Source organism: Miniopterus natalensis, chromosome 14 (genome assembly GCF_054644295.1).
Source record: "Miniopterus natalensis isolate mMinNat1 chromosome 14, mMinNat1.hap1, whole genome shotgun sequence".
Lineage (NCBI taxonomy): Eukaryota > Metazoa > Chordata > Mammalia > Chiroptera > Miniopteridae > Miniopterus > Miniopterus natalensis.
This window is the reverse complement of record NC_142094.1, coordinates 17,153,483-17,178,934: the sequence shown is the minus strand read 5'-3', so window position 1 is coordinate 17,178,934 and position 25,452 is coordinate 17,153,483. Positions and strand designations below refer to the sequence as shown.

At 46.4% G+C, this 25,452-nt stretch overlaps 1 protein-coding gene across 5 annotated transcripts in view; it reads right to left on the bottom strand.

Annotated features, from left to right (window-relative positions):
* KCNMA1 (potassium calcium-activated channel subfamily M alpha 1) overlaps positions 1 to 25,452 on the bottom strand; it is a 661,836-nt gene that overhangs the window by 317,679 nt on the left and 318,705 nt on the right. For all 5 annotated transcript variants that reach the window (XM_087824300.1, XM_087824299.1, XM_087824298.1 and 2 more), the window contains exon 3: positions 17,675 to 17,736. In XM_087824300.1, coding sequence (XP_087680426.1) covers positions 17,675 to 17,736 — 62 coding nt within the window. The remainder of the gene's footprint in view (positions 1 to 17,674; positions 17,737 to 25,452) is intronic.

Below are 25,452 nucleotides of genomic sequence, written 5' to 3'. Positions count from 1 at the left end.
GGTCAACAACCTAGAAATCACTCTCGATTCCCCTCTGTTTTCAACTAAACAAGCACATTCTGTCCATGACACCTCCCACATGTACCCACCACATTCACTGCCTCCATCCCAGCCCAAGGCATCATCCTCCCAACTGAGACTAATGAAACAGCCTCCTGAATATCTTCCAGGCAACCCACACTCAATTCTCCACATCATAGTCAGAATGACTTTTTTGCTAACACCTTTATTGAATTACAATTAATATACCATTCAATTCATCCATGCAAAGTGTACAATTAAGTGGGTTTTTAGTATATTCACAGATTTGTGCAACCATCGCTATAATCAATTTTAGAACATTTTTATCACCTCAAGAAGAAACTCATGCCCTTTAGCTATCAATCCACCAATCCCCAATCTTCCCACCCCTACAAGCCCCAAGCAACCACTAATCTATTATCTGTCTCTATATATTTGCCTATTGTAGACATTTCATATAAGCAGAGTAATATGCATTCCTGTGTGACTGGCTTCTTTCACTTAGCAAAATTTTTCAAGGTTCATAAATGTGGCATGTATCAGTATTTTGTCCCTTTTCATAGCCAAATAATATTCCACTGCACGGATATATTTAGACCATATTTTGTTAATCCAATTGTCCACTGTTTCCACTTTTCGGTTATTACAAATAATGCTACTTTGAACATTTGAGTACAAGTTTTAAATGGACATATGCTTTCATTTCTCTTGGGTATACTCTCAGGAGTGGAATAGCTGTGTCCATGGTAACTCCATGTTTAACTTTTTGAGAAGTTGTCAGACTGACTTCTGAAGTTGCTACATCATTTTTACATTCCCACCAGCAACATAAAGGGTTCCAATTTGTCCACACCTTCATTCTCGCTAACACCTATGAGCTGTCACCCTTGTTACAGCCATCCTCGTGAGTGTGAAGTGGTATTTGATTGTGGTATTTATTTGCGCTCTCCCGATAACCAATGTGCTGATGAGTATTTATCCTTCGCTCATTGTTTAACTGGCTGTCTTTTTATGACTGAGTTGTGAGAGTTCCTTATATATTCTAGATATGACTCTTATCAAATATATGATGTGCAAACATTTTCTCTCATTCTGTGGGTTTTCTTTTCACTTCTCTGGTAGTGTTCTTTGAAATACAAAAGTTTTAAATTTCAATGAGGTCCAATTGATCAATTGTTTCTTTTGTTGCTTGTGCTTTTGGTATCAAACTAAGAATCAGTTGCCAAATCCAGTGTCACAAAGGTTTGCCCCTGTGTTTTCTCCTAAAAGTTTAAAAGTTTCTGCTCTTACATTTAGGTTTTTGATCCATTTTGAGTTAATTTTATATGTGGTGTGAGGTAAGGGTCCAACTTCATTTGTTCACTTGTGGCTATCTAGTTTCCTCAGCACCATTTAAAAAAAGAAATACTGTTCTCTCCCCACTGAATGATCTTGGCACCCTTGCCAAAAATCAGTCAGCTATAGATGTGTGGGCTTATTTCCAGACTCTCAATTCTACTCTACTAATCTATATATCCAGAATGGCTTTCTAAAAGCAGAAATGACATTATGCATCTCTCGGAAAAACAGGTCAACCTCCAGCAACAGTCACTTTCTTTTCCAAGGGTTCCTACCCAGAGGCCACAGACTCCCAAGAGGTCCTTAGATAATATTAAGAGTCGTCAATGAACTTGGATGAGAAAAATTACATCTTTACTTTTATTAACCTCTAATTCAAATTTAGCACTTCCTTTCATTATAAATGTGGGCAAGAAACTAGAATAGTATTAACGATACCTCTGACTTTGTCAGTAATAGAGGTCCCAGATATTTACATATAAGACTATCACTGATATACGAGTATCTCAAAATATCATTTACATTAATCTTATTTTAAAATTATAGGGTTGTGCCCAGCCAGGCATGGCTCAGCGGTTGAGCATTGGCCTAGGATCTAAGAGATTGCGGTTCAATTCCAGTCAGGGCACATGCACAGGTTTCGGGCTCGATCCCCAGCAGGGGGTGTGCAGGAGGCAGCGGATCAATGACTCTCTCATCATTGATGTTTCAACTCTCTCACTCTCCCTTCCTCTCTCTGAAATCATTAAAGATATATTTTAAAAAAATAATAAAATTTTTAATAAAGTATAGGGTTGTATCAGAGCTGTTGTACTTGATCTTGGTGATAATGCATTAGTCAATAAGCACACGTACTCTACCATGAATTTGTTTTTTATATTCTGATAACTGCATTTCTATATAATTGGTTTTCTTATATTCAATGTTTTTATATTATGCATTTATAAATATTCTAAAAAGGGAGTCATGGTCTTCAGTAGATTACCAAAGGAGTTCTTAGCACAAAAAAAGTTGAGAAACCCTGTTTTTCCCATTACTGTTTTATTTCTCTTCCCAGCACTGATCACCAACTTAAATTATCTTATTTGTCGATGTGTCTCCCTCTGACACTGCAATTGGAAGTGCCTAGGGCTTAAAACAGTGCCTGGCACATAATAGCCATTCAATAAATATTTACTGAGTCAATTACTGAATCATCAGTCATTTTCTACACAAGTGCAAAATCATCAGCTTAATGAAAATAAAAACTCCTGATACCAAGTTAGTATCAGGATGCATAATTCATATTGAAAATAATTTCTGTTCAATTGAGAAAACAGAAGTGCTGTGAAGTTAAGAAATCTGCCCTCGGATGTGGAGGTCAGCAGAGATTTCCAGTAAAATGTCCTTTCCCTGTACTGTTTATGAGCCACAGCAGGAAAAGCCCTTAGAAAAAACACAGCAGAACTGGGTGCTAGCAAATCGCCTCACATAAAGGATGAATTTCTGAGAAGGTTTAATTTGCAAGCGCAATTAATACTAACAGGCATTAACTGGAGTCTGTTCTTGTCTTTCCTGGGGTCCAGTGTGCTTCTCTAAATATTAGGGCTCAGCCTCATTCAAGACATTAAGCACTTAATTAAGCTGAAATCCAAGTTAATTTGATTGTACAATTACAAACTGTCCCTGGCTGGAGATTGTCTCATTTGTCAGGTGGCAAGGGGGCAGCGTGGCCTGATGATAGGCCGGACCTGAATTTTATCCCCAGCTTGAGGTCTCAGTGTTTTCTGGGTTTGACCTCATCAAGCTTTGCAGAAGGGAAGTTAAATTGAAGCAAGGAGACAGATGTTCTCCTTACCAAAGCGGCCAAGGGCACCTGTAGGCCCATCTATTTGGTCTGCAAAGGACCAGGGCACAGGAAGAGTCCTGGTCATCTGGAGATGGAAGCAAATGGGGTCAAATCAAAGGCCCGCTGTGCCCGGGCAGCTCACCCATATGGGGAGCAGTATCCAGGTGGCTCCCTTCCTGTCCCCTGTGCCCAGTTTCATTTTGCCAGCTGCTGTTTCCCCTGATGAGCTATTCAGCTTGAGTGTACACAGGGGCCAAGGAGATGGATAATCATGTTGTTTTCAACAGTGATTCTGCTGACACTGACAGACCCGGGGAACACCAGGCTCAGTGAACTAGCAACCCCTCTCCTGTGCTCGTCACCCGTGCTCACAGAACCCACTCCCAGTCCCGTCCAGAAGAGACCCTCCTCCAGCCAGCCCAGTGCCCTCGCTGACTCTGCTGCAGAGAAGTTATCCTTGCCCAGAGGGAGGTCTGGCCATGACCCTTGGCTTCTGGAAGGCATCTCTACATCCTTGGGATGTCATGCCTGATAAAGGTCTTTGCCCGGGTGTCTTGGCTCAGGGAGAGAGTAATACTGTGAATGGGGGGGTTGGTTAACAACTTCTCCCATATTATCTAAATTCTACCCGGGCCTGGGGACCCAGTTCTTGTGTCCCTTCCTCCTTAATGCTGCAGTAAATTATGGTAGCATAGAGAGCCCTCTCCCTTCTGGTCTCAAACTACTTTTTAGCAAAACCCATGGTAAGAAATATGGGTGGGGCAAAAGTAGGTCTACATTTGTTCATATGGAAAACAATACAATGATTAATAAATAATAAATCAAGAATAAACTCTGTGTTTCATGTACACAACTGTGAACCGACTTAGCCCCACCCTGTATATTTTACATCACAAACCAGCACACACACATATTTATACAGTATATATCGATCTGTGTATATTAACTGAAGCAAAAGTTTCATATAATCACATTGACCTTCTGAAGCAGTATTTTTATCTAAGGCTGTTCGATCTCATCTTTTTAAAATGCTTGCTGTGTAAAGTACAGCAATGAATATATAGTCAATAATATTGTAGTTACTATGTATGGTGCCAGGTGGGTACTGGGAATATCAGGGGGAACACTTTGTAAAGTACATTGCTGTCTAACTACTATGCTGTACACCTGAAACTAATACAAAATAATATTGAATGTAAACTAATTGAAAACAAATTATTTAATTAAAAAAGTAAAGAAACTGATCAAATGCAAGTAAATAAATGAATAAAATGCTTGCTGTGATCACTCTGTCACTTTCCCAAACCATTAATGAGCTAACATTTGCAGTTTTAAGAATCTCAGGTCCTGTTCACTATGCCTCGATAATTTATCACACTGCTGCCTTGCAATCCGTCATTTTGTTTCTTAGCTTTAGTGTGTTTACATCTGTCTCTAAAGACCCAATTAAAAGCTTTAAAACCAACCTCAAAGGACAACAACATCTAAGACTGTTTTGGCCACTTTCACGCCTGGGCCTATGCTAAGAGCTTTTCCATATGTCATCTAACCCTTCCCACACACGACTACAGGCAGGCATTACCCACGTCCCTCATCACCATCTTCACGCGTGTCACAAAGTAAAGACCCTACACCTTGGAAAGGGTAACTAGCTGGCCCAAGGACGCACAGCTATACAGCGGCAGGCAGAGCAGGACTAAGCCCAGGAAGGTCGGATTCCAAATCCGGCTGCACAGTGCTCGGTGGCACTGCCTTTCCTGCACACCGTTCTCATTCCAGGCCTCAGCCTCCAGCCACCTCTAGGCCCCTCTGTGCATAGGACACAACACACACGAATGCACACACACACACACACACTCGAATGCACACACACGAATGCACACACGGGCCCAGGCAGGTGGGGCAGGAGGGCGCTGGAGGACGGGTCCCCCTCACCAGCGCTCTTCAAGCCAGGGTCAGTGGCCTGCCTGTGCACAGCCTCCGGGGCCGCCTGTCACGTTCTCCTCACTCATCTCAGGGGAGTCTCCTTCCTCCAGAATGCCACTCACCCTGCCTGCTTCTCCCCGCCCCGCCTCCTGCTCACCAATTAAACTGTCACAGTCGGCTGGCTTGGAGACAGGTGAGGACAGGAAGAAGTCGGAAGGCAGCAGGGCTTCCAGGGGAGACGGGCTCCTTCCGAAGCCACTCTTCTGTTTTGTGTCAAACTGGTCTGGAGACTGGGGGATGAGCCCACGGAGGTCCCCAGCGACTCTCCAGCTGTGGGTGAGACACAGCCTTGTGGAGAAGTGGCAGCTGAGCACACCTGGTTGGGCAGCCCAGTAGTGCCCGGGTCCCGGTGCCCCAGCGCTGGGTCTTGGATGGAATTTCGGCTGGAGATTATCTGCATCCCTGACTTGCAGCCTAAGGAGGAAATCTTCCCTTAAAAGCAGGTGCTGACCCACAGTGTATAGCAGCATCAGCAAAGAGACTTTGGGCTCTGCCCTACAGACCCATCTCACCTACATGCTCCCAGTGCGGCCTGCTGTTAAAGGGATAGCTGGGAAGCCTGGAGCCTCCCTTCCCTAGTTTCCTTAGCATTGTCCCAACATGGTCAAGATCTCAAATTCAATTGAGAGAGGGGGGCACCTTCTCTAAAAGAAAAAACACCCTACAGAGAGAGGGACTCCTGCTTTGTGTTCTGTATGCCGGGAGGGGGATGGCTCCAGACCCTACGGAGACTGCCTTCTGTCTGTCAAGACATCTTCATGGCAGAAGAAACAGGAGGGAGCAGATGAGCCAACACTACAGAGCAGGAATCCTTAGCTTGGGGTCCACAGGCCAATGTAATATTGCTTGGGGTCCACAGGCCATTAGGCTCCTTGGCAAGCGTAATCCCTACAGCCTTCATCCAGTTCCCACAGGGGTGGCCGTCCCACAGAAGCAGCACCACCACTGTACATGGTAATCTACACACGTTGCCTTCTACAGTGTTACTTGTTGTAGCTTCCAACTCGTGCCTCCTCCAAGCACACGCACACACGAAGCCACCGAACGCCCCTCCCGTCCGCTCCAGCCTCGCCACGCACTTGGTAACAGGCTGTGCTGCAAGGCACTGACGGGCTGCGTGGCTGCCCGGAGCACATCTCAGCTACTAACGCTGCTCCCTCTGACCTGGCCTTATCACTCCTGTCCGTGCTGCTAGGAAGAGGGAAAATCCTCAATGCACTGCCCAGCCGCTGCCTCCTGCTGCTACAGGAAAGAGCACGTCCAGGCAGAGTCATCTAAGAGCATCCACGCTCTTCCCCTTTCTCTACACCCTGTCCCTGCAGTTCCCTTGGGGGCATCAGCATCCAGTGGGTCTCACACCGGGCCCTGGGTTCATTTTCAGCATCTTCAGTCGGGGAGGGGAGGAGAGGTGAAAACCTTCAAGGGGACAGATGGGGCTCTCTGGTTGGCCTGAATGAGACAATGGGGCAGAGAAGGACAGGTGCCTTCCAGCAGGTTCCAACATGTAACAGGCAGGCCCTGGAAGCACACCTACAATTTCTGCCTGAGAGAATCATGATGAGTGGAAGGCGGTATGAGTGTTTTCCGTTCAGAAACCAGGTGATGAAGCAACTGGAATCTGGGTTATTCTGGGTTATCATAATGAAGCGGTCATCTTTGTCCCGGCTCTGAAAATAGGTACACTCTCGACTCCGTACTCAAGCTGAGTTAGGCTACTCTAACATGAACTGCCAAGTTTCCACATAAAAAGCGAAAGGTCAGGAGGGAGAGGTAGAGCTCGGACATGGGGCCATATCTGGGAAGAAAGGCCCAGAGGTGCTTCTGATTTTGTTTTTGAAGGAACCACAGCACAGGAAGTGAATCAGTAAATGTTGACCCTGATGCTCAGCAAATTGCAAATGTTAAGGCTGATGAAAGCGACAGCCAGGATTGCTCTGTGCTAACCCAGGCTTTCACAGACACACACGCCAGACTTTAAACTGGGTTTCACGTAATGTGCCCAAATGACGAAGTAAGTCAGAAGATAGTCTTGTGCAATTATCAACACTTACACTCTTAGTGTAATCAACTCTGTTTTGGTCAAGCTAACACACTGGCAGATCAGATAGCTTCGGGCCTCTTTTCTCATAAGAATCTGACAATTTAAGGGGGTTATGTTCCCTTCCATTTATGTCCTGGAAAATACACTCTTGTGCCTTAGCAACCATGTTTAAAAAGCTCTTGCCGTTCTTAAACAAACAGTGTATGTTTATGAGGTCCTAACGGCGTTATTTTCAGGGATGACATAGAGTTAGTGCTATGCAGCTTTGGGGATTTACAGTAAATTGTGGGTGATTTATTGCTGTGACATACAGTATTTGCCTAGAGAAAAGTGGACACTGACTTAAGCAGCATTTGAAAGTGTGTAAGATTGCAAAACAAGCCAGAGCAACTATAGGCCAAGGTCTCCTCATCTTGGAGAGAGAAGGGGCCCTTTGGAGGAGACAGAAGATTAAAAGTTAAGGATATTTTCTGGCACCCAGGGAGCAGAGCTAATTCAAGACCAGAAAGAGACACAGTTTAGAACAGAGACTGCACTCGGAGGCCCAAATGTGGACTGTAGAGGTGTTTTGGTTGGCCTGCATAGTGCTTTAAAATTTCAGAGTTCTGGGTAACATTTTAAAACTGGAGATTCGACATAAAGCCCAGCTTACTCTCTTCTCTTTAGAGCACAGGAAGATCTGGTTACAAGAGTCTGCATGGCTGCTGGGGACAAGCTGCTGCAGCTGGGAAGCCTCTTCAGGGCGATGCTTGAGTAGAGATACTCATCCCAGGCCTCCCCAGATCTGCTTCCCTCATTTCTAACACCTTCTGCCCCTGCCTGGTTGAGCACGCAAACCTCAGAATTAGGAAATGTTATTTTTGCAGGGGTCCTCTCAGGTAACCGATCTCCTAAAACTACCAGGCTCATTTTCAGACATAAGAATGGACAAAGCACACCTTTCTCCAAAACTAAGCAAAAAGCAACATTTTTTAGGTTTTTTTAAAAAATTGTTGACATATCCACAGGTGCTATTATTTTAAATGTTGGGTTGCTGAAGTTAATATTTCCCAAAGCCGAGGCATAAGACGTGGTTTGAAATGAAATGTTTATTTTTATTTTTGCGAGACGACACGGGGAGGGTGTGGTGGGAGGCATCTGTCTCTGGCATGTTTTCTCATCTGTGAAAACTTCCAGACGAACGGGGCTGACAGGAAGGGAGGGAACGGGGCCAAGTTCTCCATCAGGCATGGCAAACACAGTGCCCGGGCCCACCCATGGCAATGTCTTCATTTTAATTTGTTTAAAAGCAGAAGAGAAAAGCAACTATAATAATAATGAATATGTAATAATGAATCCAGCCTGGATTATAGTCATCTTTATACAAACACAGTCATAGATATAACTTTTAATATTCTTTATGGAGGAAGGAACCCAGAAGGGACAAGTAGCTAGAGCTCATGAAAATCCCAGCGGGCCCTCCAGGCACACGCTGGCCTGGCCTGGCCTCCAGACAGACATCTCAGGTTGTGCTGTGGCCACTTTGTCCATAGCACAGCCTCGCCCAGCCACGGCTTTCCTCCCACTGCATCCCTGACGCTCTGCTTGTGGCAAGTTTATAAGCAAGGCCCCTGAGAGGCATGTTGCCCCTGGCCTAGGTTTCAAAAAGATGGAATGGATTCCTGTCACTCAGCCACTTCTGGAAATTTCCAAAGGTTTCATCATGGACACATGGAGGAGAGGACGTGGCCACCCAGGACAGTTTGCTTTTCTGACTGTTAGGCTGTCCTTGAGGCACTCTCCATCCTTGACCTCAGCAGTGATGCCAAGGCAGGGCTTTGCGGACTCAGCACACACCAAAAATAAAAGCAAGAGGCCAAGTGCAGGCATCACAACAGCCCCTCTGTGGAGTCTCAGAATCGGGGGAAGACTGAGTTTCCTGTCTCCTCAACTCAAAACTTCCCCAGAGCCAAAACTCTCCATAAACATCCAGCTATGTTTTCAGTTCCTGAACCTTTAGCACTTAATCATTAGCAATGCTCCTTTTAGTCACTGATGATATATTTCCCAGTAATATTCCACTTGCTACCTTGTTCTGTTACCTTATTGTACGTATATTTTTGGCTGGACTTCCTGACCCTTGTGTGTGCATCTATATATTAAACATGTTAATGGAAAAGATCCAGTCTTATACGTCATATATGAAATCCCCCAAAACCTAACCAAATGTCTTGTACACAGTCAGTACTTAACAGACATCTACTACCTGGTTGATACCTTTAAGAGCACAGGTCCACGGCTCTCAGCGTCATCCGTGTTATTATGATGAGACTGGTTGCCAATCCCTTCATGCTGTGTTTTCCCATCGGTTTATAGGTGGGACAGGATCGCCCCTATACACACATGCTCACATGCTCTCTCACGCACACACACACTCTTCTCCCAAATTCTGGGAACAGTGACATATGCATCAAAAAGTCCCAAGGGCATCCTTGCCACAAGGGACTCTATTTTTTTTTTTTTTTAATATATCTTCATTGATTTCAGAGAGAGGAAAGGAGAGGGAGAGAGAGAGAGAGAAACATCAATGATGACAGAGTCATTGATCAAGCCCGGGTGGACATGTGCCCTGACTGGGAATCGAACCCCGATCGCCTGGATCCTAGGTCGATGCTCAACCGCTGAGCCACACCCGGCTGGGCATGGGACTCTATTTTTAAACCACAAATGACTCATCACTGACCAGGGTCTCCCCAAAGATGCAGCTTGTCAGGCTGTGAGGAGGAAGGACAAGGGAAATAAAAGCAAAGACAGAGGTCATGTCTCCACTTCTGTCTGCAGCCCATAAATCCCATGATGAAGCTGAAATAGTTGACCCCGTAGCTCAGCACCACCATGGTTGTGTTAAGCATGAGCTCTGCCCTTGTGTTTGGATTAAACTGCTCTGAGCTCTAACCTGTCCCTCCAGCCGGCTCCCACCCTGATCTCTCAGCAGATGCGGATGGCACACCCGGCTGTGACTTCAGGTGAGGGACCAGAGCTGTGCGGTGGGGAAAATTTCCAGCCCTCTAGTGGGTTAAACACATGCTAGTTTGGAAAAAATAACTAACTAGCTGGGCGTGCGAGGGGATGCATTTCCTTCATTTGCCCTGAAATAACCATTCTTTTGAAAGAATGGGCTAAGACAGTGTCAGGCCACTTAAAGCTTTCTTTTAAAATTCTGGAGACAATAAGAGAAGAAATAATTCATCCTAATGTTCAAAGGTCGAGTAGATGTGATCTAGAGATAGAGTTATGAGATACTGTTTTCACAGGAAAAACAAATGAACAATTGGGCAAAAGTCCTCAAAAGTTTTGCATAATAAATTCCAAACAGGTCACACCAATGTGTTCAACCTTGGTAACCGTGCACAGCAGAGGTGAACCCTCACCGCCCCCTCTGAAATAGTGCAGGGCAAAAAGAGGCAGGGTCGTGAACTCAAGGAACCCAAGCCTCCTGCCAGGGGGGGTGAACTGAAGTGAGCCCCAGCAGCCACCTTGCTGAGTCTGATTCACTCCGCTGGAGATGATCTCCGTCCTTCCCCACGGCCCTAAAGTCCCCCCTGATGGCAGCGTGAAACCCCGGAACTGGCACAAAAGGTCATGATCTGCTTCCCTAGTCAGTGGCTAATACTCGCTGGCACATCTTTGTTCATTATTTATTTCATAGAAAAAAACAACAACACAAGAGACCAAGTAGAAAAGGCCCTGGCTACCTGGACGACCTTGAGCAGGCCACGTGGAGGCTGAGGCACAGGGAACGGTGGCACCAAGTGGACTCTGACACCTCTTCAGGTTCTAACATTTTATTCTAACTAAGGTCGCCTTCTGCGGCAAACCTGGAAGGCCTGGCTCCATCTTCCCTCCCTTTCCTCACACGGCCCCTGAGTTTCTCCAAGGAACTGTGGAAGACAAGCAGTTCCCTGCTGGATGCTGCCGGTGGTACCGTGAGTCACCTGCACAAGGAGAAATAAGCTCGGAGGCAGAGACCACCTGGCTTGCGGAGGGGGGGGAGCGCTTGCCCCCCGCGTATTCTCCACCCCCCCCCTTCAGGTTTACACCCAGCTGATGGGAGAAGGGCCCTTTGGAAAACTAGATGAGGCCAACTGGTTGAGTTAGGGTCTCTCCCATGTGAGAGGGTCCGGTGTTGCCATTAGAGGTTAAATGCTGAAAGGGAACGAGGTCCCCCCATGGGGAGTTATTTGGAGCCTCTTTGCCCCCCCCGGGCGCCTCCCCTCCCCGCCCTCAGTGGGCTCAGCCTCCGCATCTGACCTTTCCTTCTGTCAGCAGCTGCTGGCGCCCCTGTTGTGCTCCCTCCACAGATGTGCAGCGCTGTTCTGCACATTCTGCCCTTGAACTTTCCCTACCCATAATTTTCCGAACCAAAGCCTGGCAATAAAAATGTCAGGGAGAGAGGAAGAAAATTGGGGGGAAAGTATTTGAAAAGGAAAAAAAGAGAACAGGGAGACGCTCTGCACACACAGCGATCTGCGTGGACTCCCTCCACGGAGGTTAAAGGCGGGCCACGGCGCCAAGCACATAAAGGCGGTGGGCGAGCTGGAGCGAGTTTCTCCGGATCCTGCCTCCAAAGCCCCGGCGCCCGAAGGCACTGGGCACAGAGTGAGCCTCCGCTCTGCCTGGGGCTGCCTGGCAAGGGGCATGCTACCGGGGATAGTTACACGAGCGACCACTGCGCTTTACAGTTTACCAGGCACCGGCAGGGAGGTGATCCGTGCCGACCTCACAGCTCTGCCAGGCGCCTGCCAGGAGGCCGGGCACGCGGGACGCGCTGTGTTAACACCCGTGTGCAGTTCCTGAGAACAAGGCTGCAGGAGGAAGCTGGGAATCTAAAATCGTTTTCAAGAAACGTCTCTGGGACCAACTTTTCCTCGAGTCCATTGGTTTGACAACACGAACTTTCTAGGCACACAATGAACTACCAAGATTCCTCAACTCTAGAGAGAAAAGAATCTATCTGAGGGGAAGCAGGGCCTCTGGCGTTACGTACGTTACTGAGCCAAGCGACAGGCACAGAGCTAGGGAGGGATGGGAGGACAGGGGGTCTTTCTTCTTAGAACGAACCCCTTCGGTGGGAAGAGAAACAATCCCCTTTTCTTGAGAAACAATCCCCTTCTCTTGTTCTTTCTAACCTGACCCTGTGCCATCACAAATGCTGCTACTCCCCTGAGATAACAGAGAAAAGAGTCTTCCTAAGCCAACGCGGAAGAATTGAATCAAGGTCCACAGAGACATCAGGCAGCACATGATCTGCCCCACACGTCCCATGTCGCAGGGAGAAAGCTGTGATAGGATCCCCATAAGCACTGCTGACCTTCAAACTTGGCCCCAAAGGTGAGAAATGGGAACATGGAGAACAGGGGGAAACAAGGCCCAGGAGTGAGGCTAAGGGACCTCATTCTTGCAACTTCCCGCGAAACCCATTTAGTCACTCCCACAGTCTGGAATTTCAATTCCTGACACCTGGAAGAGAGATGCCTTGAGACATGCTGGGTTCAAATCCTGGCTCCACCGTTTCTCAGCCACGCTGCAGCTTCGGCCTCCTCGCCTGCAAAGTGGGAAGGCAGTGATACCTACTCTACCAAGTTGTTACTAGACTTTGAGGGACTGCATGTGTTATTTATTCAAAGTGCTTAGCACTGTGCGTCACACAAAGCATGTGATCAGCGACTGTGGTTCCCTCCAACCCCTGCCCCTCTCTTCTTTTGAGGAGAATTTCTAGGCTGAGGGACGAGAGGCTGGGGCAGGTAAAGGAGCTGGGTGCCTGGCTGTTTCTGCTAAAGCTCTGGGTATCCCCATTACATCGACGGTGCTGGTTTTATCTTCAGAGACTGAAAACAGTCAGGTCAATTTCTATGGTAATCTCAAGAGCAGTTTTCCTTGACCATAACTAACCACAGCAATTTTACCATGTGGAAAATATAGGGTGTCCCCAAAAAAATGTATGCACGCTTTAACAGCTGATAGCTGTGAAATGAAAATGAAATGTATTTTAATAAACACTGCTTTATAATTATTGGAAGTGTGTGCATACATTTTGGGGGATGCCCTGTATTCACAATGATCACCCTGAAGATATTTCAAATGAATGGATAAAAAAATGAATGAGTTACTGAAAACAAACATAAAACTTTAAAGACTAGAGCAAGGCCGTTTTCACATGGTAACCCCGCTGGTGCTGTTCTCCTGGAATCCAGCCCTAAAATTAGACTTAGACTGCTCTCCAAAATCGGCGTTGCTGTTCCCTCCCCTTCCTGAGGTCCACATCCCCAAACAGCTGCTGATACCAGAAGCCAAGAGAAGGGCTGGAAAGCACCAGGCGCCCCCCCACTGTGGACCAGCCATTTTGGAGCAAATAAAGTCATTAAGGAAATTTTTAACAATGCGTAACCTTTCAGCTTTACTCTGCTAACAGCAGGTAGCTTGCCTTTCCGAGACAGGAGTCTGCATTGAAGTCCCCAGTAAGCAGGACTTGACCTTCATTTGCAGTATACGCCGTATTAAATATTCACAATCCATGTAACTATAGCATAAAAAGTAGCAGTTTAAACATGAATCAAAGGAATAACTATCTTCACACAGGTGAGTCATCCTTTCCCAGAACACCCCTGGAAAAGGGCAAATACCCAGGGCCCTGAGCCTATCTTCCGACTTTCTCTGGGAATTCTAGAAGCAGCAGGAGCCACTGCATTAAGCAATCCATGAATCCTGCCCTCACACTGACATCTTGGGGCTTTTTCTTTTCTTATCTATTAAGGAAGAATCACTGTTCCTGTGTCAAACGAAGGGAACAGACAGGGACTGGAACCAGCCACGATGACATCATCACCCACAGGACATCTAGGGGCACTTTAATTTTTTTAATTGTTTTTGACTTAGTTGTACATTTTTTTTAAAATCTTTGCTTCTCAGAGGATCAGTGTGTGGGAATAAAGGGTCAGCATAAACATACACAGACATCAGAATTAGAAGTTGGAGTGGGGTATGCCTTAAAAATTGAAAAAGAAATGGAGTTCTTTTCTTTTGGACAGTAATTGTCCCATGTGGCTCACTGAGGGGACCTGGGGAGTGGGACTACTCTGTGTGGCAGGTTAACACAGCTCTGTGTCTGTTAAGGAATTGACACTGATGTCTATTCAAAGACTCGGTGGCACAGCCTCCTCTGCTTGGCTGTTTCTAGAGAGTCTACCACTGGGATGATGAAGCATAATTTTAACAGTTTGACGTGATTCTCTTGGGCTTTCAACTCCAGGAGTTATGAGGACAATCCATCTTTGCCGATGCCAGTAACCACCTGAGGCTGCCCACCTGTTCCTCTGTGGAGATCACTAGGGAAACTAAGACCCAAGGAAGGGCTTCTCAAAGCCTTGAGTGAAAAAGAACTGCTAGGGGATCACGTTGGTCTAACAATGGAAAAGAAAAGACATGTAGTTGAGAATGTATTTGGAAATGATTTACCCACTGCTTCGCAATAGCAAAATAAGCAGTGAAAGGTTAAGAAGGCCATGCGCCCGTCAACTGTGACACTAATCTGAAGGGCCTTCCTCACCTGCCGCCACACAGGTGAAGAACCGCCCAGCCCACCTGTCTTCTTGCGCAACCAAAATCGGCCCATCCTGTTGACACTAAAGCTGCAGAGCCTCGCACCTTGAATTTGTATTGCCGGGGAATCCCCACTATTTGGGGGAGGCCAGCTCTGGTTAAAATTTACCGAAACAAGCCATTTCATTGACAATGTCTGCCCAGCAGGTTTGAGCAAGGGAAGGCCTGTAGATTGTCCTTGAAGTTACTCATCTGAAGGGTATACACACGAACTAGAATTCATCTGAAGGATACTGGGTACTCTCTTCCAGGGTAGTGGTTTCGTTTAAATTCCAAGAGAAGTTTACAGCTTTCTTTCCAAGATGCCCATTTCTTTCCAATGGCCAGCAAAACCACCAGTGGGTAAAGTGATGACAGTTTTGAATGAAAAAGATGGGTTTTAGGAACTGACAGCCTGCTGCTTTCTTAGCTGCTTTCCATTTGCATTTTAGGTGTGGAGAGAACCTCACTTTATCTTGTTCACTTGGCGTGATTATAGTCTGTCTGATAGATCTTTTTTTAAAAAAATTCCTGGGAACCTATAGACTTAACATAAAGGTTACTTTACAGACTCCACTTTAATTCCTCCCTTTAGTTAAACTGAGCATGCTTGCCACCTGTCCCCAGAAAGAAGGAAGACTCCTTGGTAATGACTATGCCAATCAGGTCACAGGCGGGACAGAACCTTGGGGTTGGTTTCAGAACCAAAAGAAGTAAAGCAAAGGAAAAGCAAAAAGAGCTACATAAATAAACACAAGGCCTTCTTATTTACAAAGTCTCTCTGCCAGACCACACAGCCTAGTGACAGAGAAAAAGACCGAGTTTAGGATGAGGCTAGGACAGTCCCCTGGGAGAGTGAGGACAGTCTTGGCTCTAGGATTATGGGCATTTTTGCTGGAAAAGCTGAGAACAGAATAGAAAGTCCATCCTTGGTGTAGACTCTCTGCAACTCCATAAAAGAGCCAGAACCAGGGAGGACCCCCAATGCCAGCCTCCCCAAGGCTTGGGAAAATCAGAACAAAACCCATAGGGCACTGCGGTAGCGCAGGGCATCGGAGGAAGAGGCTCTTGCCTTGTGGAAGTCCACCAGGATCTACGTGCAAAGGGCTGCCTCACAGTAGACGCTGTAAAAAATGACACAATTCAGACCCATCCAACAAGAGCATTTTATTTTAACAGAAATACAGAGGAGCAAGAAGGGATGAAAGGAAAGAAGGCACCGAGGCATCTGTCCTTCTAGCCGATGGCCACACTCACCTCCAAGTAAGGGTTTGCTCTGTCTAGGGCACACAGGCTACATGCCCAAACCCATCTCCTGAGCCCTGGCATGGAAGCTGGCAGGAGAGAATGGAGAAGTAAGACTGGGGGCTTTAGAAGATCTGTGTTTCAATTCAAATATGGTCAGAATTATTGAGTGTAAATATTTAGAAGGGGCTTACCTTCAATGACATACCACTTGAAGTTTTCCAGACTGAAAAAAGCTCTTCTCTTTCTTGGCCAGGAAGAGCCGAGAGAGGACTGTGTGGAATCTCATCTCCTGGAGACCTTTTAAAGGACCCTCCACCTGAGCTGGGTGACGGCGGCCCAGCTTGTGTGTGGAGACGGGCTGAAGGACCCGATGCTCTCAGACGTGGCTGATTCCCAAAGACAGGTAAACGGAGCTGGTGTTTTCTTTATCTTCCCTGACACGACATTTTGGCCTTGGCATCCAAGTGCACAAAATCCTTTGGTTGGTGACCAGATGACACTGAGAAATTCAGAGTTTAGGCGTGCATGAAATATTATCATCCGGAGCCACAGGGAAAGGACGCTAAGCTCAGAATTCAGACACACCAGGGTCTGTGCCAACAGGAGCATTGAGCAGGTTTCCCAGAGTCAGACTCGTATCCAGCCATGCCAGGGACAGAGTTAAAGACACACTCCCAGTGAAAAACACAGGCAAAGAGCACGGCCACTGTCCAGTGTCAAGTTCATGTCACCACAGAAAGGCTGGTCAGATCAGCTCAGATCCAGTTTCTCAGAGGCTTCAAGATTGCAACAGAATAGTTGGAACAAATGATGCACCCAGGGGTGATGCCCCCAAGAACCAGGGCAGAACTGGCCACCACCTAGCAGCTCTGCCTGCTGACCTCCTCTGCTGCCTACAAATCCTTTACCATCTGTCGCATAGACCCCACCCCTGGCTCACCCTGAAGCACCAGTCCACTCAGCTGGTGCCTGAGGGCTTGCACGGGTGTACACTCTAGAAATTCTCAGACGGCCATGGTCCTCCACCTCTGGGAGTCATCATGAACTCCTCTGTCCCATCTCCTTCCCTTCCCGAGTCAAGAACCACCAACGAGCAATGCTTCAGCTGAGTATTTGGCTGGCAGGTACAAAGGATATTATCACGCTTTCTAACTGACCTCAAATAAGACCAAAGCACTGGAAACGCTAACAAGAAAAGAGCCCTACTGCCATGGCAAGAATGGCTCAGACTCTCACTAGTGGGACACTCTAACCTTCCCAGAGGTTGCAAATGCACACTGAAACTCTCTTACCCTCTTGGCCTCTTTAGTGCAAATACTTCAGCAAGAAACAGCTCTTTAAAAATAAATAATACCCAGAAAAAAAGCTTGCACTCAGATCCCCCTCCCTTCCTCTCATAGCCAGCAGGATCCTTCCTTGTGAGAGCTTGCTTTCCCATTCAGAAAATCAGCACAAACAGCCCTGCCTTCCTCTATGAGTCTTCCACACTCAGGAGGCTCTCGCAAAGGTTGGTGTTAAAGTAAGTCACTGACAGATGTAAAGGCTCATGGCTGTGCCAGAAAAAGGGGGGGGAGACAATGTATTTGAATACTTACTTTGACGAATCTATGAAGTATATTACAAGTGCACCAATGCTGAGAGCAAAGACTAAGACAACCTGCAAAACAAGAGAGAAATGCCATCACTTAAGGGAGGAACAACACTGGGATTTTATTTTTTAATTTTATGAAGCATGTAACCGCAGCTTGGAAATACGGTGCCAACTGCTTTCTGGGGCCTGCCTGGAAATCTATCCCCTTGCTCCCCCAATGTTGGCTCCTTACCTGGCAGTGGGCAGCAACCTCACTGCTGGCCAACAGGGGTCAGGGCAGACTCTTGTATCCTAAGGCGTGGGGGTTTTATTGGGCCCTGTTATCTCAGGGTGAATCTTCTATGCAACTGAAGTTAAGACACTTCAGTGGGAAATGAGCAGGTGAAAATTTGAGGTAATACAAATTTTCATATCGTATGCAAATGAGGCCCCAAGAGAACTCAAATACAGAAATATTAAATTTTAGCAGCTTTAACAAGGTGTAATTTACATACCATAAAATTCACTCATTTTAAATGTACAATTCAATGACTTTGAATAATTTTACCAAGTTCTGCAACCATCACCATACGCTCAGGAAGATCCCTTGTGCCTGTTAACAGTTAATCCCCCGTTCCTACCCCAGCCCTAGACAACCACTAACTGAGTTTCTGTTTTTACACAAGAAATGCCAATTGAAAAGCACAAAGTTAAACTTCACTTTGGGTGGTGAACACACAGTATAAACTACAGATGATACGTTATAAAACTGCACACTTGAAACCCATATAATTCTATTAACCAATGTCACCCCAATAAACTCAATAAAAGAGGTTTTAAAAGGTCAAATTATTTCTAGGACCAAACGCATCTTGTCTTTCCCACTGATTCCTGCAAGCCAGGAATATCTAGCAATAACTGTTTTTTCAGTACCTAACACTTCATCTAGGCAAGGTCGTCAATACTTTTAGGTAGAGATGATCTTGTAATGTTGATCTCAAGTCGTACTTGTTTCAATAAACTCACAATAAAATTTTTGGGGGGAGAAGAAAACATATTTACTGCTTGTACAAATATCCGTGGGGTGGGGAAGCAGGTAGTTCTCAAATATTTTGGAAACCGTTTAGGTGCAGAAAACCAAATAAGGTAATACATGGGGCCAGCAATGTGGCAATTCGTGTTCTCCTTCACACCCTTCACTCAAAGGTAATCACCTCTGATAGAAAAGACAGCTCAGCAGCCCCTTCCGAGGATACCTGTCACAGCGAAGTCCATCAAATGAATACGAAGCAGGCTGGGCTGGTGCTGACACCTCTCTGCCCACTCAACATTCTAATTTGTTTACTCCACCTTTCACAGAGGGGAGTGTGGTCCAACTAAAAGCATGTTCAAAAATAAAACCGATGCTAAGAGCCACTGATGAATCTTGAGAACAAAAAGTAAACACCACCGGCACATGCAATGCCAGGGGCAACAGATACCTTTCAGGCCTGCTAATCTCCTACAGGGACTACAGGTTGAAAGGGGCTAGAAGTGTTGTCTCCTCAGAGTATCTATGAACACCCCTCTGGCACTGGCTGGTGCAGAGAGATAAATCCCAGTTTATGTGAAGACTCTGTAAGAATCAAGCCGTGTGTGTGTGTGTGTGTGTGTGTGTGTGTGTGTGTGTGTGTGTGTGTGTGAAAGAGAGAGAGAGATGGAAAGGGAATCACTCACACATTTCTGTACTTGTGTGTGCACCACAGTGGCTGGCAGAAAATGAAATCTGCATATTCATTGAAAACACTGCAAAACTCCCTGGAGCTCCAGGGGAGGGATGGTGAGCTACACATTAAAAACTGCGGTTAAAACAACTGGACCCTGTAAAAGGAACAGTAGTTCCACTGCACCTGATAAATCTTCCTCGTGGAAGGAAGTGGTAAGGCACCGCTGGGGCCTATTTTATTTTTCCATTTTGTTTTAAAAACTAAAACACGTCCCAGTTGAATCCAAGGAAACTCAGGCAGTCTGTTAGTTAATTACCGTGGACCCAGTGCAAATCCCTCCGGCAGCTCACCTGAGGCTCTCCCTTCACACGCATTCACTCATGCATTCCTTGCAAAGTTATGCACGAAAACAAAACCAAAAAAACATAAGCACTCCAGCTCTTCCCCCTATTATCTGAATGAGGCAGCAAAGCTTAAGATTAATTCTGATCTGTGCTGCTATATCTGAGACACAAACAGATCCTGGCCCTGACCTCATTCTCGAAATGCCGCAAAGAGAAGGGGTGTGGCGGGAACAGGGGGAGACCTCTGCTCCATTCAGGAACAGCTGATCCAAGGCTAATCTCTGGCAATCGGGCCGCGTGCGTGTGAGTGCATGTGTGTGAACGCTGCGCTTCGGTCAAGCTGGGGACACGGGCCTACTCCATTAAAAGCTCAAGCAGAAAGGAGGCCGATGGCAAGGGGTGGGGAGAAGGAGAGGAGAGAGGGGAGGGCGAGAGAAAGGAAAGGGGAAAGAAAAGGAGCGAAGTCCTTGCAAATGGCATCCACATCCTTCTGAGCTCCAAATCTCTGCTCTCCTGCAAGGGCGATGATCCCCAGCCTTGGAGTGGCCAAAGCAGCTGACACTAACTTGTCCCAGCTGCCTGCAGCCGGCCTCTGTGATGGGAAACAATGTGCAGCCAGTGGCAGGAGGGAGGGAATCCTGCTATCCTCTTAGGTGCAAGCTCAAATGTCAGCATCTCTCTGATCTGATCAGGCAAGGGAGAGAAGACACCCGAGAGGCACACGACCTCCACATCTCCAGGAACTGAAGCTGCTGCTGCGTGGACCTGTGCTCGGGTCCTAACCTTCAGCTGGAAGGCTTTCTCTCAAGTAGACACAGGAGGCCCAACCGCCCCCCATACCCACGCCTGTCTCCAGGTATGAAACGATCGATGGGCAGAGGATCTGCTTCTCCATATTGAAACAACTGTGCAAGTGATTTTTTTTTTAATTTTCACCCAAGGATATGTTATTTGACTTTAGATAGAGAGGAAGAGAGAGAGAGAAGAGAGAAACATAGGCTGGTTGCCTCCCATACACACCCCAACCGGGGATCGAACCCACAACCTTTTGGTGCATGGGATGACACTCCAACCAACTGAGCCACCTGGCAGGGCGTGCATGTGATTTTTAGGCTTGTTAAATGTCTCTTTATCATGTCAGGCTTGATCACATTGTCAGCCTGGATCAAGTGCTGCAGAAAAAACATCAACCCTTTGGATTTGGCCATGAAAACAAGAATCCAGTACAGATTCATCTTCTAAAGGCTCTAGCAAAGGACTTCTTCCCTCCCTCTACCACCCCCATCTCTATCTCTTTGAGAAACCCCCCCCATTATCTGAGCACCCTACTCTAAATATAAAAAAATTCAGTTTCATGACACAAAATGATTCTATTTTAGCCTAAATGGTAACAGTTATGTTATAGAGCACCCCCAAATAATAATCTAAGTATTTCACACTGTTATGCATAAAGCCCTAGGAAAAACAAAGGAACAAAGTCCACTCGGAGTCATAAAATATATTCCTTTGTAGAATAATCCTTACATAGACGAATCCTATGCTATTATCCAGTCAGTGCTCCACTGTATGGTGTTGGTATAATCAGTACACAAGCTATAGGTTCGGTGGAACACACCTGAATAGAGCAGAGCTAGGAAGAGTAGGAACAGGAGCTCTGGTCTCAATATCCTCCCAGTTCTCAAAGTGTCCCTTCTTCCTCCATGTCGTGTCTCCTCTCATATCCGTCAGCAAAGAAGATGGCCATGGGGAGTCCCTCCAGGTGCTCCCATAGTCCCAGGGATAAGGGACACTGAAGCCCCAGGGACCTAATAAGATGAGGCCAAGAGAAGCCTAATACCCAAGACAAGAAATCCCTGGCCCCCAGCAGCGGAATCACAGACTACTCCTCACAATGACCAAGCACTTTGCCAAGCTCTGTCTGCAAACAAGAGCTTGTGAACACAGTCTGACCGAGTAGATAAGGTGAGCCTGCCCTCTCAGGGTCCCCTTGTACCAACCTTCACGACAGCCTGTCCAACCTTCCTAACCTTTCATAGTCTGGGTTCACAAAATCACCTTGGCTACCTGCATGGTGCTAACTGCCGCATTCTCAGGTTTACGAAACACCCAGATGCTGTGTGGCGATACCCAGCACTGAGTGCCAGATTCCTAAGCACAGAAGTGACTAGATAGATGTCATTGAAACAATGGTGTTTGTGAGTCATTTGTTTTCAAAATCCAATATGACGTGTGTTTGCGCAGAAGAATGCCAAGCGCACACACACAGTGTACTAAAAGAACGCCGGTCCCTAACACCTACACCAGCAGACTGTTGATGAGACAATATTCATAGCCATCTTGATGATGGAAATTCCAGCAGGCTCTGAAGATTTTCCAAATGTCTCAGAAAGTTCATAAAAGTGGAAAAGAGCACAGCAAAGCCCAGAATATCACCCTTAGGGCACCGGGGCTCTTCAAGGAAAGGGCAGATCCAATGCTGAGAATACAGAGGTGAGTGGATCAGGAACGTGGACTCTTCAAGGATGTTGCTCGTCCTAGAACCTGGTTCCTAGTTGCCAGGTTTGGGCCCAAATGCCTTCAACCAACATGTAAGGCTATGTGCCCTTCAGACATGAATTTAAGGCAGAGACTCACAGAGGTGCCTGCCACCAGATATGACCACCTCAAGAGCCTTCCTTGAAAAACAGAGACTCCCTCATTCGCCCTGAGACCAGAAAATCGAGAGCCTCAGGAGAGGGGGAAGGTGGACATCTCTTGCTTTTAACAAGCTCCTCCAGTGAATCTGATGTGTGGTCAAGAATGAGAGTCACTGAATTAAAGCCATTAGGGGAAACCACTTAGCTCAAGTCAGAGATTAATTTACAAATGTCTCCTTAGCAATTAGTCTGTAAGAACATATGCATGAGGCCTGCAGGCTTCAAGAATCGTGCTAGGAGTGCTCTACAAAGTACGGAGAGGAAGATGCATTAATTCTCTCTCGAGCAGGTTTTACACATTCTGCTCAGCTCTCAGCAGAACAAATGACCCTAATTAATAATTCCGCATGTTTGATCGGGACCTAGCCAGCTACTGGCAGCAGCAACCCCTCAGAAATGGACAATTTTCTATCCATGATTCTGAAGGCACATGACTTTTTTATTGAAGGAAAACTTATATACAATAAAATTCATTGTATTAAAAAGAAAAGACCTGAGAGTTCCCAAGGCAAAACAATATGAGGACATTTCATTTATGGGAGACAACATCATTCCAACACCCAAGTTATAATGTTTGGTCTGGTCAACTTAGCAACTCCAGCAAACGTGCATCGAATTCCTGGGCACAGGCCTAGAAGGAGAGAGAGGGAAATAGAAAACTAAAATAGCTAACTCAGGCCTGATCTTTGCCTTCAACAAGCATGGAATCCAGAAGCTTAAATGACTCGGGAGTCCCTTGTGAATTTAGCAAATGCTACTCATACAAACAGACACTTCTAGGGTGTCTGGAAGGAGGGCACAGAGGAGTGACATCACCATCATTGCAAACTGCCAAAGTAGAAAAGGGAGAAGGGAAACCAAGGAATAAGACAGGAGAGTTGCTGGCATGCCAGGTCCACCTGGCTGTCCCAGGGAAGGATGGACACCAGGAGCATCTTGTGACCAATGTGGCGGGGAGAGCACAGGACTCCCATCAGGAGGCCTGCCTGGGTCTGAATCTGGGCTCTGCCCCAATAAGCATGTCACTTAATGTCTCTAGGACTCAGTTTCCCAGTCTGTGAAATGATGGGAATGGAACAGATGGTCACCAAAGTGGGGACCTTGACAGGTCATTGCATACAAAGAACTATAAAAGCTTTGGGCTTAAAAAGGTAGCCCTCTTTCATGCCCACTGTATGCCATTTGTGCATAATTGTAATTCAGTATGACGGCAATAACGTGTGTCACTAATCTGTGTCAGAAAGACTGTTTCATTCATAAAATCACAGGTGGGAACTGCATGGACACTCCGATCCGTTGGTGTTTCCAGTAGGCAATCGATTGCTCACGCAGCTTGTCCTCCCACACAACAAACACAAAACCGGAGGGGCCGCTGTGCTCAGCTCTGCCAGGGCTGCTGGAAAGTGACCCTGCCCTCACCTCCTGCCTCTGGGGTCTCTGAAAAGCCCACAGTTCTGTAGGTTTTACCCCGAAAGCTCATACTCTGAGATCAGTGGTTTTTTAAGGGGAAAGAGATGGAATTTTTTTCTCTGCAATCAGGCAAGTGAAGTGATATGTCTTTCTGATCCCTAAACCCTTAGTGATTCTCAACAGCAGATAGAATCTTGCTACCAAAAAAGGGTACTTTTGTCATCATAAATAACAAAAGATTTGTAAAGCATAAAACCAATGTTTTGGCAGTGCCATTTCAACATCCAAAGGTCCCCTAAGTTTCCAACCTAACATTCAGGCACATTTTGTTTGACTTATGGGAGCGTTTACACAAAAATGCTGTCAACAGATTCCCTGGAAACCATAACTCCAAACAATAGTGTAAGTATAGATGTATTTAAGGCGAAACAACAGAAAAAGAAAAAGTGCTTTCAGGAGTCAGTATTTAGAATTACAGCATTAAAATAAAATGCATGGGACTTCCAGGTAAGAGTGAGGCCATGTAAGGAAACCTAGGTAAAATGCCCATGAACTGTGAGCATTTCAGTCTGGTGCCTCCAAAAGGGCAATAGTATAAAATGCAATACTACTTAGTGTATTTTAGGACACATGACATAAATTGGAGAGAATCCCCTTCACTTGCTTCAGATGATGTCCATGGCTTTTGGTATGAAAAACAAAAACCCATCCTTGACACAGTTTATAAAACCCTGAGAAGCTGGCCCTTTCTTCCCCTCCAGCTTTATCTTACCCACTCTCCCTCTCTAGGCTCCAATTAATGAAGCTTTCAGTTCTCCTAATCACCACGTGCTCCAGCATCAAAAAAAACCCTACCACAGGGCCTTTGCATAAGCATGTCTCTCCTCCTGGAAGACTTACCTCCCCTCACAGACTATTCAGCTTTCAGATACAGCTTTATTGTCACTTCCCTGCCCACCTGGTTCGGGAAGGTCCCCATGTGCATAGCACTTAGCACCCTGAAAGTTTTATATATTTTTGTGCGGTCATTTGATTAATTCCTCTATCATCTGCTGGGCTACAAGTTCTACGAAGACAGGGTACATGTCCTTTCTCACTCATCACTAAATTCTCAGAGCTAGCAGTGTCTCCATATTTGCTGCACGAGTATTTAGAGAAAAGACTAAAGAATGAGTTTGGAGACTGGGTGCAGGGAAAGCAGAAGAGAGTTGGAAGCTACGACCCTCAGTGAGGGAGACTTTGGAGTTTCAGATCTCAGACAGAGATGAGTAGTTCCCCGTGGTGGCAGGATCCCAGGGGCACCTGGCTGAAGTGCACTGTAGTTGAGGAGGTCAAGGATCTGGGACGCTCGGGGGCTAGAGAGATTCGTGTGCAGACTCAAGGCCATGGCTGGAGCTGAGGCTGAGAGCAGGGACAGTCAGGGCTGGAAGCCACCCTGGGTAGTGGGGTGGGGGCAGGTAGATGGCAGCATCAGGACAGTGGGCAGGGTGACGGTTCAGAGGATGGCAGGAGCCTCAAGTGTGAGTACAGGTCTCACGCCAGGATGGCAAGGGGGTGGGGGGCCAGAGTGGCCAATGGCCCCTGGACTATGAAGAAACAAGCAAGCTCCACAGAGAGAAGTGAGGGAAACTGCCTCTTCAGGAAACA